Source organism: Xiphophorus couchianus, chromosome 4 (assembly GCF_001444195.1).
Source record: "Xiphophorus couchianus chromosome 4, X_couchianus-1.0, whole genome shotgun sequence".
In the NCBI taxonomy this organism is placed as follows: domain Eukaryota; kingdom Metazoa; phylum Chordata; class Actinopteri; order Cyprinodontiformes; family Poeciliidae; genus Xiphophorus; species Xiphophorus couchianus.
Window position 1 is genome coordinate 17,257,295 of NC_040231.1, and position 15,509 is coordinate 17,272,803.

At 40.9% G+C, this 15,509-nt stretch overlaps 1 protein-coding gene across 5 annotated transcripts in view; it reads left to right on the forward strand.

Annotated features, from left to right (window-relative positions):
* zfhx3b (zinc finger homeobox 3b) overlaps window positions 1-15,509 on the forward strand; it is a 221,581-nt gene that overhangs the window by 146,799 nt on the left and 59,273 nt on the right. For all 5 annotated transcript variants that reach the window (XM_028014074.1, XM_028014075.1, XM_028014076.1 and 2 more), the window contains one exon: window positions 13,896-14,127. In XM_028014074.1, coding sequence (XP_027869875.1) covers window positions 13,896-14,127 — 232 coding nt within the window. The remainder of the gene's footprint in view (window positions 1-13,895; window positions 14,128-15,509) is intronic.

A 15,509-nucleotide genomic window follows, 5' to 3' on the forward strand; every position in this document is an offset into this window, starting at 1 on the left:
ATAGATCCAGAAGCTTGGAGCCTGTTCCATTGTGTAAGTGTTGTTGGCAGAAATGGACAGGTGAGCTAAAGAAGAGGCAGAGGCTGTTTGTATTGAACACTGTGGTATTAATTTATTGGATTTTGTTACTGAGAAACTGAAATATTACATTAGTGCCAAGCACAATTCCTTTTGCATGCACACCTTTTGGCCTGTGCAATATGCTCTCACACCGTCAATAATTATTTACAATTTCCCATAAACGAGACCACTGATGAGTGATGTTTTCCATCTTTAATTGTTTATTTTATTTTATTCATAGCAAATGGATTGTCTTTTTCTCTTTCTTGGTTTTAGTTAGGTCGGCCCTCTCTGGGGTCGCACAATATCCAGAGACAGAGCAGATATGATGGATGTGGCCTGGGGCCTATGTGCTCGCTCTGCGTCTGCGGTGGCCTCATCATCGGCCACGTGGGGGGAGGGCGGAGAGGGAGGCAGAGAGACACAAACCAGACCAGCCATTTTCTTCATTCTGCTCATAAATATTTGTGTAACCAATTTATAAACAGCAGAGAGAGAGAAGAGATCAAAGTGAACTCTAACGCCTATATCTAAAACTAGGGGTTTTCAGCCATTTGCACAATGTGCTCATATCTACGAAGGCCAAAGCAATGGGTTACAGTGTGTCTTTGCAAGAACTGAGAAACAGGGCTAGTAACGGAGCGAGATACTTTTTTTCTGGTAAAATGAACTAGTTTTGTTTTCTACAACCATATAACCAAGTCAGAGCCACATCTGACTGACACCGTAAACCTCAAACCACAGAATTATTATTTTAAAAAAAGATTTTATGCCACTAGTACCTTTTATCACAGTGACCAGACCGGAAACAGAGAGACAAAAGAGATAAAATATGCAGAAGATCCCAAGATCTGAAATTGACCACTTCACAGCTGGCTTTTGGACCATAAACCTCTTTACTGAGTCGACAAAATATAAAACAAACTTCATAATTTATTTCAGTAACCCTACAAACAGATGCAGACAGAATTAGCTCTGTTAATTCTGTAGCTGTTAATTTACCCTTCAAGAGTCTTACACATAAGTCCCAACATTACTCATGAACCTAGAAAATGTAGGTTTTCTTTGGCATTACTTTGCATCTATTACAAAATAGATCAATCTGTTGAAGGTACATTTGTGAGAGCAACTGTCCAAAAGGGGGTTTTGTGAGGAGAAAATAAACATCTGTGGTTTGGGTGTGACAATCTGCATATGTCTGGGATAAACAGACTTTTCATAACTTCATATGCAAACATGAACAGAATGACGCATTTATCTCTTCCCAAATTGCTAGTTCTATAGATCCCATTCTATCTCAGTATGCAGCTTCATTATTTAGCCTATGCTTTATGCAAATACGAAGTGGCAAAAGTTGTTCTGCTTTGCTTACCTGATTAAAAACTTTTAACAGAGGCAGACGTAAAAGCCAATAAGATGATGTACCAGTGACTACTTTAGGATGAACAATGACAGAGCGAGAAGGAGTTGTTGGGTCATCACTCCATCTGCTCTCGGAAATATCTGGTTCGACTGTGGCAAGAATTCTGCTCCATTACTTTTTGTTAGGTGGTTTATCTTCTGTCTGCTATTATTTTCTGTTGTTCTTCATGTAATTTGTGGAACAGCAGATGATCTGAATTGATGTTTCCAGTTATGACTTTCTGCACCAGATCTTTATATGTCTATATTTACCAGCTGTTAGCTAAACTCCGTCCTTTGTGCCGTCTCTATAGTGGGTAATTCCGATCAGGTAGGCAGACATTGTAGGAGGGCGTTATGCTGCAGAAAGTTTTCCCCCCATGGTGTGTCTGAGCTTCTGTGCGGGGAGTTCAAAGTCCTGCTGAACATCAGAGGGCTGATGCTGAGTGAGGCTGACTAGCTGCAGCCTGTGGTCTGGGAAGGGTTACTGAATTATTACTGATGGTTTCAGGGGTAACTGTCCAACCACGTGACCGGGGAATATTAATCATTTATTTGATTGTCCGCATGTGCTGATTAATCAAATTGAGTCGGATCTAGAGGATTAACTACTTTATTATTACCCCTGTAAGAACAGATAAGAGGTAAGACTATAAAATATTTTATTCCATTTATCATTTATTTTTAGATCCCTGCTGATGATGGAGAATTAAAAACTAAGGCGAAATTAGGCAGAACAGCAACACGAGGAAGCTGTTCAGGGAGAAGGATAGAGGTTTGATGTGAAACGGGAAAATTTCTCTCCGTAGGGTTTAGTATTTCTGAAGATGGGGGGAAGAGGCACGGCTTATTACTTGAAAAATGGCACAGAAAAAAAGTTAAGCGGCTGGGAGGGAGATGCTGGAGAGAAAAAGGGGGCGGAGAGATATGAGGAACAGGAAGTTAATGGGAAAGTGATAGCTGTCTCCACCTGGAGTACAGCCTGAGCTGTGTGTTAGGAAGGGAGGCAAAGCAAGGGAAAGAAGGGAGCTTCTGCAGCTGACTCCTTTTCTGTACTCTGGTTTGGGTAAGTTTGGCTCTCACACCACGTATAGCTAGTTAAACTTATCCAACAACAGCACTTTTTCCTGTTTACCTCACTCACTATCTGTGCAGTATATAAATTCTCAATCTGCCAACTGTTTAATGTGTTATGTCATGTGGTAATGCCTTTGATTCCAACATGCCTCCGTTTGTAAATACAAGAGGCACTCAAAAGGCTGTGGTTTCTTTACAAGCATGGCGCCCCCGGCACTTTGGTTGGGAATGCATTGAGAGAGAGAAGGCTTGAAAGAGTGAGGGAGGGAGCGAGAGGTGGTTGGAAACTGTATACACTTCCCGTTGCTCCTCTGCCAACCCCTCTCCCGGCTGCCGCTGGTTGTGCAGGCAGGCGCTGAGCAAGAAATGTGAGAAGGAGGAGTATGTCCTCTCTCCTGACTAAACACAGCACCTTAATTATGCACTTTTCAGCAGGTTTTACCTTTAACACTTTCCTCCCGGGGTTGAGATTAGTGCTCACCATGCTTGATTTACTGCACAATTACTGAACAAGAGTTCTACCTAATCAATAAACAGGAAGGGGAAAAGTGGTAGTCTTTGATGTATAGTTTTAAATTTCTTGCATGATTGAGCAGAGTATATGGTGTGGCAGCTGCGAGGAAGCTTGGGTGCAATGCCAGTCTATGAATTAACTTCTCTGCCAGCTGTACATCTTTGTGTTATTACACAGAATCTCTAATGTTTATGGCAGGTGCCATGCTATTGAGAAGTGTTTCAAAATTCTAGTACAATAAGGTATGGACAGGTTGCAGTATTAATTCATAAAAGAAAAAATAAACATTTATTGCAGCTGCATGATTAGCTAAATAGTTAAAGGAGTGTGCTTCTGGAATTGATTTTATGCAGAAGTTGGCATTTTTTAAGTTGTTTTTTAGTTGTTTGAAAAATCCACAGATAGAATGGAAATCAGCATTTTTTTCCCAAACTCATCAACAATCACTGATTAAAAAAAAAGAAACTAGCTCACTGTTAAATATAACTAAGTCCCTTACAAGAAGTCAAGTTTAAACTTTGAGCAAAGTAAAAAGAGCACACAGGGCCACCAACACCCCATCTTGTTTTGCTGTTGCCAACTACAGAATGGTCATTCTTAAGATACTCTGTGTTTATTTTCCAAAATTTCTAATAAAGAAGAAACCTAGGTCTTATTCGCATTACAAATAATCTATACCAAGCTTCTTTTGAGTACCACTTAAGGCACTCAAAAGTGTACCATTGGTGACACTTTTCCACAGTGTCACCAACGGTACACCTGCCACAGTTTGAGAACCACACTTTTACAAAGTAGTCATAAACTCATTGACCACTCTAGAAAACATCCCCTTTGTTAGTGCAGATCATGTTAAAAATAAAAAATAAAAAAGGAGAGAGAGAAATCTCTTGTTTTGCATTGGTATGCTCTATATTTGATGTCCTGGAAGCCACCAGAATGACCTCTGTGATGACACTTGCTAATGGCATTTGGAGTTATTTTAGGAAGCTTCAGCTGACTGTTCATCAACACTTTCTGGGGTTTAAAAAGCTTTTTGCCTGCCTGACCAAAGCAATATGACTCGTCCAATTAGCCTGGTTTATGTTCGATTTTTAGTTATGACAGCTATATCTTAGCAGCAATTATACAGCACTCGGAATGATGAGGGTTTAGGTTATTGATGCTTAATTGATCATTCTGATCAATAAGAACTTTTGTATTTTTTTTGTATGTAAAGTGATTTTCTTTGTCAGCTAACGAATGGGCCAAGCACAGACTCTGTGTTAGAGTGTTAGTAACACAGATTTTTGTGTTTGTGTTCTCTGTTACTAAAGCAATGTTCAATGATCCACCTGGGTATGTTCATAAAAAGAGGATTTTCAGCACAGCATATAGATGTATTATGAACGCTACTATCAATCTGAAAAGTTGTTTTTTGCTAGTTGGAGTTTGGATTCTTCTAGTTAATTTATAATGGTTTCAAGACTTTAGGAATCAAAACAAGGACTTTAAAAGACTGATTCCCAAATGTTTTGTTGAATGAAAGAAGATGCATTTAGTTTGCATCTTCTTAGTTAAAAGTAGGAAGGAGTTAATAGGTGAAAAGGTGGGTGTTTACTTTTTCAGCTGTTTGATGAACCCTCCATCAAGGTACTTTTCGTACCATGAAAAGGAACCCACATATTCACCTACTTTGTATATTCACCTCCACTCAACCCCACTCATTAATTTTCATTTTAAGAAGAAGACCTCTCAAAGGGCACATTGCTCCTTTTGTCAGTGTAGTGCTGCTAATAAAGATAGCTGCGTACGGCTGGGTTAAATATTGACACAGGCTGAGCACATCATCACCGTTCTTAATTAGCTGGTGTCTCTAGTAAGGCTGTTCGAGGGCAGTGCATGAAAAACGAAACATTTCCCCCACTTGAAATCTCGCACCACCCTCCTCTCCTCAAAACATATTTCTATGAATTTTACATAAGAAAGGATACGGGATAGTCAGAAAACATACAGTGTTACAGCTATCACAGCCTTATTGCATAGCCTCAAGCTGCAACCAATTATGTGTTAATGAAATATTTACAATACCAAACTGAGAACGCCAGGGGTGAGAGCGAGATAATACAAGCCTGAGGAGACTGGATTCTGTGTCTTCTCTCCACTCCACTGTTTTATCTGTATGAAAGGTAGAACAGGAGATTGGCAAATGACAAAAGGCTCACAAGGAAGAATGTGGGTGCAGCTGCTGTTTAGAGGGTTTTTCAGTCACCTCTACTGCTGTGGAAACATTTCATACTGAGAATTCACCAGGCCTTAAAAAAGAAACAGGTAGCTGCAATAGTGACTCACAGAATGTCCAAGTCAGGCATGTCCAGCTGCAGCAATCCAGTCCATGATTTCCACTGGCAACTCTCTCACAGGATGTTGGCATGTGGATCTGCATTCACTGCAGTGTGTGATGTTTGTTCTCAAGGACTAATTGTGTTTGGGTAATGTTCCTGCTCTGAATTTAATTCTCACTGACTGCATTAATCATTACAAGTGGTGTTTGCTTGTATCTTAATCCAACACCCTGCCAACCCATGATTCCCCATCTCCATTTCTTTTTCTTAAGACTATCACCAAACTCTCTGTCATTCTTCATTTCCATCTAACAAGCTTTCTCCTTCTCACATATGAAGCACCTTAACAAGGTGCTGCATCTACTGTACGCCAAGGAAGTGACAAGTAACTCATATTTTACTAAAAGTTCAGCTTAGTTACAGTTGTTAATAGATAAACACAGTCATATCACTTAACGTCTCCAGACAGCTCTAAATACTGGTGTTATGCTTTTATTGCAACCTGATAATCCTCTAGACTTCAAGGAAGTTGTGCATGCAGATGTAAACTGATAGTTTGTCTACCTGTTCATTTAAATTCTGTATTGACTAACTTCATCCGGTTTGTTTTGCAAATAATACATTTTCACTTGAGGCTATGTCAAGTTATTGTACTCCCAGAACATGGATGTCTGTGACATGCTACTGTTGGCCCAATTCCTTACATTTGTCTAAGAGTAGTATAAATTTACATAATGGAAATTTCTGTTTGATAGCTTTATTGTTTGTAAATTAAAAAACAAAAAACTGAGTTAGGGCTTTGAGGTGTCATGTTTGTGCTTGAGGATTTTGAAGTAGGTTTTTTTCTTAAGAAAAATCAAAAGTGTATAAAGTGTTTATTTTTCTTTGGTGTATTAATAAACTCTTGATTGTTTCTTGAATCTCTACCTTAATTTGACAAGTTGAAGCATCTGATTGTCTTATTTATGAGGGAAGTTAGGATGGAGTTGGCTTGGTGGATTGGGCTTAATAAAACGACATGAGCAAAAACAACAAAAAAAAGTAACCCTTATGTTCTATTGGTTTGACTATGTTTTGACCCTCACCTGGTCATGACATATGTATCATGACTGGCAGAAGACTTTGTTTCAAGCAGGTTACATTAGATTTCTGTGTTTTTAAAATGGAGTGCAGCTCTCCAGGGAGAGCTTTGATTAGAGCTACTTCTCCTCCAATTTGAAAGGAGTCAGTTGCAGTGGCTTGTGTATTTTACCAGGATGCCTCTTGGGCTCCTTTCTTTGGGGGTTTTCCAGGCACGCCCCAAAAGGCAGAGACTCTGAGATAGACATAGAACATGCTGGAGGGACTGTAAATACAATTTGGCATGGGGACATCTTGGAATCCCCCAGAATGAACTGGCAAGGCCTGGATGGATGCTTCTGGCAGCCCAATAATAGTCAAAGGAATTTTCCTCAAGCCTAAGCTCTAACTCTAAAAGAAAGAAGGAGTTACATATTATGGTATCTCAAAATGTCAACATCCCTATCTGCTCCAGTATGGTTCTATAAAATATCTTTCTTTAGTGTGCATGGGGAGTAATTGACTCTGTTGTCCAAAAATGGAGCTCTCATTACGATTTGCCTCACCTGGTTTCCAGGTGGTACCTTGTCACTACATTATCTCAGAAAGTGGTGTAGCAGTTGATGTGGTACCCCATGACTCCACCCTGCTCTCTCCACCTGCAGGTAATCTGGTTGTACTGCAGTTCTGGCAGGCTCCTTCCAGCATGGATTTCATAAAAACTCCAGGAGGTTAAACTGTTAATTAGCTACTGAAAGAAGAGGCCAGCAGCTTGCTGTTAATTTGTTTCACTCGTTTCTTTCTTATTTAAAAAAAAATAAAAAAGACATCATTTCCTGCCTGTTTTGGAGTCATTTCTATATGTCACAAAAGCTGGACCCCGCTCATTAGAAGGGAGAGAAATGTGTTTATCCGGCTATGATTAAAAGTGTACATTATGTATGTAGAGCCATGCTTATCCAAATGTTCTTAATGAGAGAGACCCTAGGCGCCAGTGTGGGGCTCCTGTGGGCATAGACCCAGGCTCGTTATCACTACACAGGGCATTGATCTCTCAACCGCCTGTTTGCTTATCCTCCCTCTCCTCAGCCTTTCAAAAACAGCGAGCTGCACATGAATTATGTGGACACATTGATCAGCTGATTGAGAGCTATTGTTTAGAGGCCTGGGTCATTATTGAAGGAGGGATTACCCAACTCTTGTTTTGTGCGTGCATGTAGGAGAGTGTATTACTCAGCTCCTTGTCACAGCACACACTCCCTTTAGCTCACCTTGGACTTGCAGTGGCTGCATAAATGTCCGCACACACTTGGACACGCAGAGCACATATGCTTGAACCTACACAATCAACGTGGTCCAAATGACTGGCTACATTGATTGCCTTCCATCTGCAATTATGTTCCCATTGTTTACTTTGCAGCATCTTACTCATTCAAACGGAATTCAATAATTATTGCTTTATTTAATGTAAAAGTAAGTAAGAGTGGTGGGTGTGGAGCACCAATAGCTGTGTTGTCTTTTAGTGTGTCCATGACCACCCCTCCAAAAAGGACTTTGTTTCTGTAGTTAATGTTAAGTAATTCTCTCCTAGGACATCTAGAGTTATCCATCTTTACCTTTCTAATTTTCCTAAGGCCACAGAGGTCCGTTCCGTTTCTGTATCCACTCCAAGAGACAAATATACAGGCTGTTTTTATCCACCGGTAGTGATGGATCATTTCTGCAGTAAAGGAAGCAACATAGCACATTATGGGCTTTGAGACGCAGGGACAGGATGCAGTGGAGGGGTGGCTGGGATTAAAGAGCAAAGGGAACGAAAGGACACGGGTGGGGATGAGGTTCAGGAAGCGGTAGGTATGCAGTTTATGCCTGGAATACACAGTCTCTTTAAGCCACAACCTAACTTTTAGGCGTGTTGTAACTCGCAGTGCCTAATTCAAAGCAGCCAATGTACTTGGCACCCAGTGGGGGCCTTTGTGGTTTAAGCTGTTGTTCGTGCTGCTGGCAGACAGAACATCACCAGCCAAGACTGCAAGAACTGACTGCTTCTAGTCACTGCTTTGCTAAATAACCGGCTTGTGTTCCAGGGGAATCCCGGTGCACAAGCTATGATAATCAAGATCCCAGTAGATTTCTGTGAATGGACTTACTCACACATGCACACACCCACATGTACACACACACACACACATGCCGGCTGACTAACTTTTTAGATATTTAATTTGATGAAACTATTCTCAGCTCTGTATCTATATGGTCATACCGACAAGGAGTATTTTCTTCTGCTTCTTACTGTTGTGAATTTTTCAATGCTACAGGACACTCTGCCTTGTCTTCCTTCATAGAGAATAACGGTTATGTCATACTTTATAACAACACTATGACCTCACTGTGATCGCATAACAAAAGGTGTTGTATGACTTATTCCAACAGGAAGTCAAAACTTGATTCGTACCTCTGTGATTTCAATGATATAATTTTCTCATGTCTGCCTTGTTACAGTACTTTGCACGGCGTCAGGTGTGAATTGTAGCTTTCTAAACCATGTATGCCTCTCATAAAATGCACGTATGCATGTGCCCACACATACACACACAGTCAGAGGAGAGCTTTTAGTGCTGAGAATCAGGGAGACAATTACAAAGCAATATCCAAGCAGATACTCACTGGCTCTCACAAGGAATTTGGCAGCTCTCTTGGAATTGATAGCTATTTAGCTCACAGATAGTAATCTGTTTTAATGCATTAATTTTGTATTAACAGCACTGCCAAATTTAATGGTGGAAATTAGGCTATGATCATAATGGCATGTGACTGTGTGAGTGTGTTTTTATGTGTCTGTGGATGAACAGTCCTGATGCTCTTTTTGTCTATACTTTTGCATGTGTTTGTTGCAGTCGCGTGCTATATTACTGGCTCCTTTGGGAGCCATTCTTTGAAATTACCGGCTTTCTTTCTCCCTTCCACCCTTCCAGTAATACCCCCTTAATCTTGTATTAGCTGGACTCTCCCGGCAACCACACTATTCTGTGTTAAAGGTGCACTTTTACTTTGCATTTAAGTGGCTGGAAATGCAGATGTACGCCGTGCCCTGGGTGGGTGTCGTAACTGATACAGGCATGTGTATGCCCACTCAGAGGGCAAGGAGCAGCATGGAGTTGTGAGAGAGAGGATGGGGTGGTGCCCACACCGCCCCTGTCCCTCTTTACCTGAAAAAGCACAGAGCCCTGCTTCAGCCTCCACAATGAGAGATGAGGGCCTTCATCAGGGAGAGAGGTTTAAAATGCCTCAATTGCAATTTTAGACCATGAAGATAAAGTAAAGCTGAGAACTGGACCTTGTAGCACTATGAACACCTACAGTGCCTTGCAAAAGTATTGACACCCCTTGAACTTTTTGTTACAAGTACTGTACAAATGCCAGTACTTTACTGGGAGTTTATTTAACAGACTACTAAAAGTAGTACATAACTCTGATGTGCAAAGAAAGGGTGAAATAATGCAACAATAAGCCTTAAAGCTGTGGCGTTCATTTGTATTCAGTCTGCTTTGATCTTGTACCTCGTAATAAAAATCTAATGTAGTCAACTTATCTCAGTATAAATGCAGCTGTTTTGGTTCTGGAATCTGTTGTGATCAGACCAAGAATTAACATTTTGTTCCACATGCAGAGTTTCCCTTCCCATCGGTGGAGGGAAATTAAAACCACACATCACTGTTGACACAGACTCTCACTGTGAAACATGGCAGTGGCAGCATCATGCTGTGTGGATGTTATTCTTCAGTAGGAACAGGAAAGCTAGAGGACTAGAAATAACTAAAATAAGAATAAAATTGATACTCACAGACAAATTATCCAGTCTGACTGAGATTATGCTGTTTTTAAAAAAGGATTAAGGATAACTTTTAGCGGTGCCAAAATAGACAAACTACAATAGATTTAAAACTGTAATTTCAGCAGAAGGTGTTCCTATGAAATATTGACCCCGGTGGCTGGATACAAACACATGCCACCGTTTCATATTTCATTTCAGAATTTTTTTTTTTTTTTGAAAAGCATTAATTATTTTTTCTCCAATTTCTCACTGTGCACTTCTTCCATTAGTTTGTCACCTAAAATTACAACAACACTCCAAGTCTTGATTGTGATTTGACAGAAGTTAAAGGAAATATAATTTCGTAAATAGTGGTTGAATGTTTTAAGATTCTTGTTGATGGACTAATCTGTAGAGTTCTGTCCCTTTCCATTAACATAAATTAAATTTTGCTTAAAATAATTGTCACCAATCAACTTATCGTTGCAAACGTATTTTGTTTTACACATATACTATTATTATGCTTTTAGTATGTCTCCCTTTTGTTGCTTTACAGCCAGTCTTACATTAAAATCCCTCAGCTGCACCCACTACTTAAATGCGGTAAGTGCTACTGAAATCACTGCAACCCAGGCAATCAAGCGCCCACACCCTCACCCCAAAGCACCACAGCACCCCTCCTGTTGGGGCCTTGATAGGGCAGTAAGAGACCCCAGAGTCAGGCAGCACAAGTCCTCCTAGGCCAACATGACTTTTTCATTAAGCTGCCAAATTCCTCCTCTCGAGTTGGAGGTGATTTATCAACCAGGGACTTCATTGAAGGTTCATAGGAAACAGACACAAGCCCCGTCTCATGCATTATTATGTTTCACATGCAAAGTGTGAATGTCTGAGTGAGACCTGAAGCTGGCCTGAGAGAATATCCAATATATATTTGTGCTTTTAGATGTGATCCTAGGAATCTCGCATGGATAATTCAAGGAATCCACTGAGAATCAGAGAAAGCTTGTGAGCGCGATGATCAGAGGGCTGCTGGCTGTCTCTGTGCTGCTCTCTTATGCAATACACAATTATGTCTAAGACTTAGGTCCTGAATGCTAAATGAGCAGAGACCACCTCGCTCTTCATTAGGCATGATTCCCTTCCTGTTTCACTGACGCTGAAATGCCCCAGACTGCTGGAGGTCACGGCCAATGCAGAGATGGTGAAAGTGTTGGTTTACAGGTGTAATCATTTGAGATAGTAGACAGAGCTACAAGCAGCAGGGCAGGCTGCTTTTGGCCCCACTGAGACCATCTCCCTGACCAGTCAGGTTTATAGTGAATTATGGTCGATTGCTGGGCAGGCGGTCTCGAGTTCACTCCTATATAAACCTTGTGCTTTTTATGGGGAACTATAAAACTCCCAGGATTTTTTCCCCCTTCCTCATGAGACTGGCTTTGAAGTTGCAGTCAGGTGCTGTCATTTTTTAAAACTTGTCTTCTCGTAGATTTTTGGAGCCTTGAGTCATTTGCGGCAGCAGCCCTTTTTAATTCAAGACATCTGCTGTGACTAAAAGCAATTTGACTGATTTGCTGTCATCTATAACTGAATCTGTCTCATATTTCCCTCTACCTTATTTCTGATGCAATATTTGTGTGGAGCGCATAAAGGAGGAGAAGGGGGAGGGCCCCCACAGTATCCAGCAACACCTATTCATGACATCATGGATGGCTTAAAACGAGGCGAGAAAGGAGAGCACACAGAGCTTTTTACAATCACCTAATAACTCTATTACACTGAGCTGTGGGGCTCACAAAGAGGAAAAAAAATCTCCTATTCCTTTTCCTGGAAGCGGTGTCTTAATGCACATTTTAGGTGTAGAAGTGAGAAATGTGAAACCAAAAAGAATGAAACACAATAGCTCAGAAAACCCCATGGCAACATTACAATATTGCCAGAAAATTAAACATTAGGAGAAAAGGACAAGAGCATTTTAGGGAGGCATAATATTGTTATGACTTTTTTCTGTACCAGGCTGTCAACACCTGATTTGAAGGTAATGCATTAAATGTGTGATATTTCCATTGCTTTTACATCTTACAGCCAACGGAACGGGCCATCTAGTTCAGGAGAGGGTAGCTCAATTTCCTTTTCATAAGTAGAACCATATTCTGATCATGCAGGTAAACATTTAGGGCAAATAAAGTAAAAGGATTATATTCTGAAGGTGTGGATGAAAAATACTCAGCAGTCAGCTAACAGCAGTAGATTTGTTCTCTAAGCTTAATCTTACCCAGGCTTAGTTTTCCACAAACCATTTTAGTTGGCTTTAAAGTTGTGATGTGTTCATGTCCTGTTCGATTTTTCTTTCATTTCTATTAATAATTTATTTGTTTAACCATTGCCTTCAAACACCGGACATTAAGGGAAAAATCATTTTAATGGTATAAAAGGTTGACCAGTCTTTGTCTTAATTTGTCCCAGAAAAATAGATTGACATTTTTACTGTCTTAGCCAATAAGCTCACGGTAATAAGGCATCAATTTAGAACTTTTTAGAATTTAAAAACTTTTTCTTTTCAAATCATCCAAAAATAATTAGAACATGATGACGTTAACAAAGATATTTTCCCCTATCAAAACGTGGGAAACACTACATACACAGGGGTCAAGAAAATTAAAGGGAAAAGAGGAAAACTTGGGGTCTGACATTGATTTTATCCACAGAAATTCACAGCAAGACATCACAGTTTGATATGAGTATGACAAATGACAGGCGTGACACATACAGAGTGAGGGACTTTTATTGCATACATGCATCAGTGTGATGCTTTAGGATAATGGTCAATAACTCCATTGCTCACACCAGGCCCGTCCATATTGTGTTGGCCTTGCATCATTGATTGAGTCATGCAGGAGGTAATTAGATTGGGGCTTGGTGGTGTGACGAGTGGTTGTGGTGGCACGGTGTCACTATGGGGTGTTATGCATGTTGTGACTTTACAGAGGGACAGGCTGGAGGCCGGACAGGGCATGCTGTTAAATGTCGGGGTCAATACTGATGCCGATTTTCTGTTTTGGGAAGATTGTCCTCCTGTTGGGGAATGTTCTGTTTTCCCTCAGATTGTACTCAGTCCCCCCTCCTGCCTCACCACAGGCTGACTTTCCCTCTGTTTCTCTATGAGAGCGAGAATTTAACTCGCTATGATCAATATTTAGTATCCCATGCGTGAAACAGGCAGATGTTTGGAGTTTCCTTTTTCAGAGACGGGAAGCTTCTGTTGAGTGAAGGGGATCAATGCTTCCTTCCGTCTGTGAGGCTGCGGACCCACGGCTTCTGAAGGATGGCTGATGCTATTCCTGCCCACCCTTGGGCCCCCTGAGATTTGCGTGCCTCCCTGGTTTCTCCTGTCCTGTTAGCCCATGAAACAGACACTCACTCAGACAAGTGTGCAGTCCAAACAGTTGTCTTGAAGTGAAAGAGGTCTGGATGTTAAACAACGGGCCCGTGATTGGGAATTGATTTGTTCATTTGCCAGCTGTGTGAGTGAAAGTGAGTCGGTGGTGCCTGGCCAGCTATCTGCCATCCACAATAACTTCTTTCTTCTCTCTCTTTCTCGTCTCTCTCTCCCTCTCTTTTGCTCCGTCGTTCTTCTTTCCTCTCTCAGCACCTGCAGCAGCACGAAAATGCGGTGGAGGGAGATGCCTGCTACTACCACTGTGTGCTGTGCAACTACTCGACCAAGGCCAAACTCAACCTCATCCAACATGTGCGCTCCATGAAGCACCAACGCAGTGAGAGCCTCAGGAAGCTTCAGCGCTTGCAGAAGGGCCTGCCGGAGGAGGACGAAGACCTTAGCTCCATTTTCACCATCCGCAAATGCCCTTCTTCAGACACAGGTCAGGACATGACCTTTTGGTTCTTTACATGTAAATTACTTTGTTTCTTTTATTCTTTTATGCAGCTTTATTCATGAACTGTCATCAAGTGGCTCAGTTAAGAAGCTTCATATGTCCTATCTGATGTGTGCACCTAAACCTTTCGATTTTCATGTTACTTTTTTGTTTATTTGAATATTCCTACGTTTGGACAGCCTTTTTACCCTGATTGAACTAAATGAGAAAAATAAGCAACATATGCATAACTTTTTTCATTCAATTTTTAGCTGCAAATATGATTTACAACAAAATATTCCTGCCAAGGCACAACTCCCTGTTAATGGAAGCTGTCCTTTTTAGCCATTAGAGACACATTAAGATAGAACATTATGTATGGAGAAGGAGACGCTGAACAACAGCAGTGGCTTTCTAAACAAGTACACCAAAAAACAGACACTGCCTCTACTGTAGCTTGGTTAAAACAAAGTGCCTCCACTGTCCATTTATTACGGACTGATTGGGAGGAGTGAGCTGTGGTCAATTAACACGCTTTCTTAGTAGAGATTTGGTTTTCTAATCACTTTAAGTTCTGTGTCTTGACAAAGGGCCTCTATTGTGTGTCCCTCCAAGAAGGAACCATTTACTTCCCTCGCACACATACTCGCTGTCTGTTATGTGGGTGAAAAAAAGGGCCAGCCTGTGAAGACGCTTTGTTCCAAGGAGGCAGGGATAATGAAGCCAGCGGCCGGGAAATTGCGCAAAAGGCAGTCACAGATCTGAAGCAAATCATTAGAGAACATATTTAGCTGAGCAATTAGGGACAATTAAGCTTTCTGCTCACTGCACTCCAAATATGTTAATGACTACAGTACAGTGGACAGGCGAACATGCAAAGGCAAGAGGAAGGGGCATTTAGGTTAAAAGGGATGGGGGTAGGGATATTTCTTTTTGTATTCAGGATAGAGAGAAGAGTTGTGCTGTTTGCAAATTGTTTTTAGTAAATGATAGACCATTTACGTCGTCCTCCTCTTTTTTTTTTACTTTTACGTCTTAGAAGGCCATATCTATAGCCAAATTAGGAATTCAAGCCTTCAGTCAGGCAGTGTGCATTACACATGTACAAATGCTTACAGCCCTTCAGAACCTCATCGAATTACAAGAAGCCTCACTTACTAAAACAGACCACTGGAACATTTTTTCTGTCAGAGTGTTTATAGGGTAGTCATGCAGTCTGATAATGACTCAAGGACAAAATTAATTGTAAAGCCTGTCCTTTTCTTTATAAGACCTGCAGCTTTACTATAGTGTTTAATTATTCGACGGAGTACACACTAGCTTAGATGTATCATTGACTAAATGTTTCCTTCATAAAATTTTCTGAATTTTCACATGCCAACTGGACA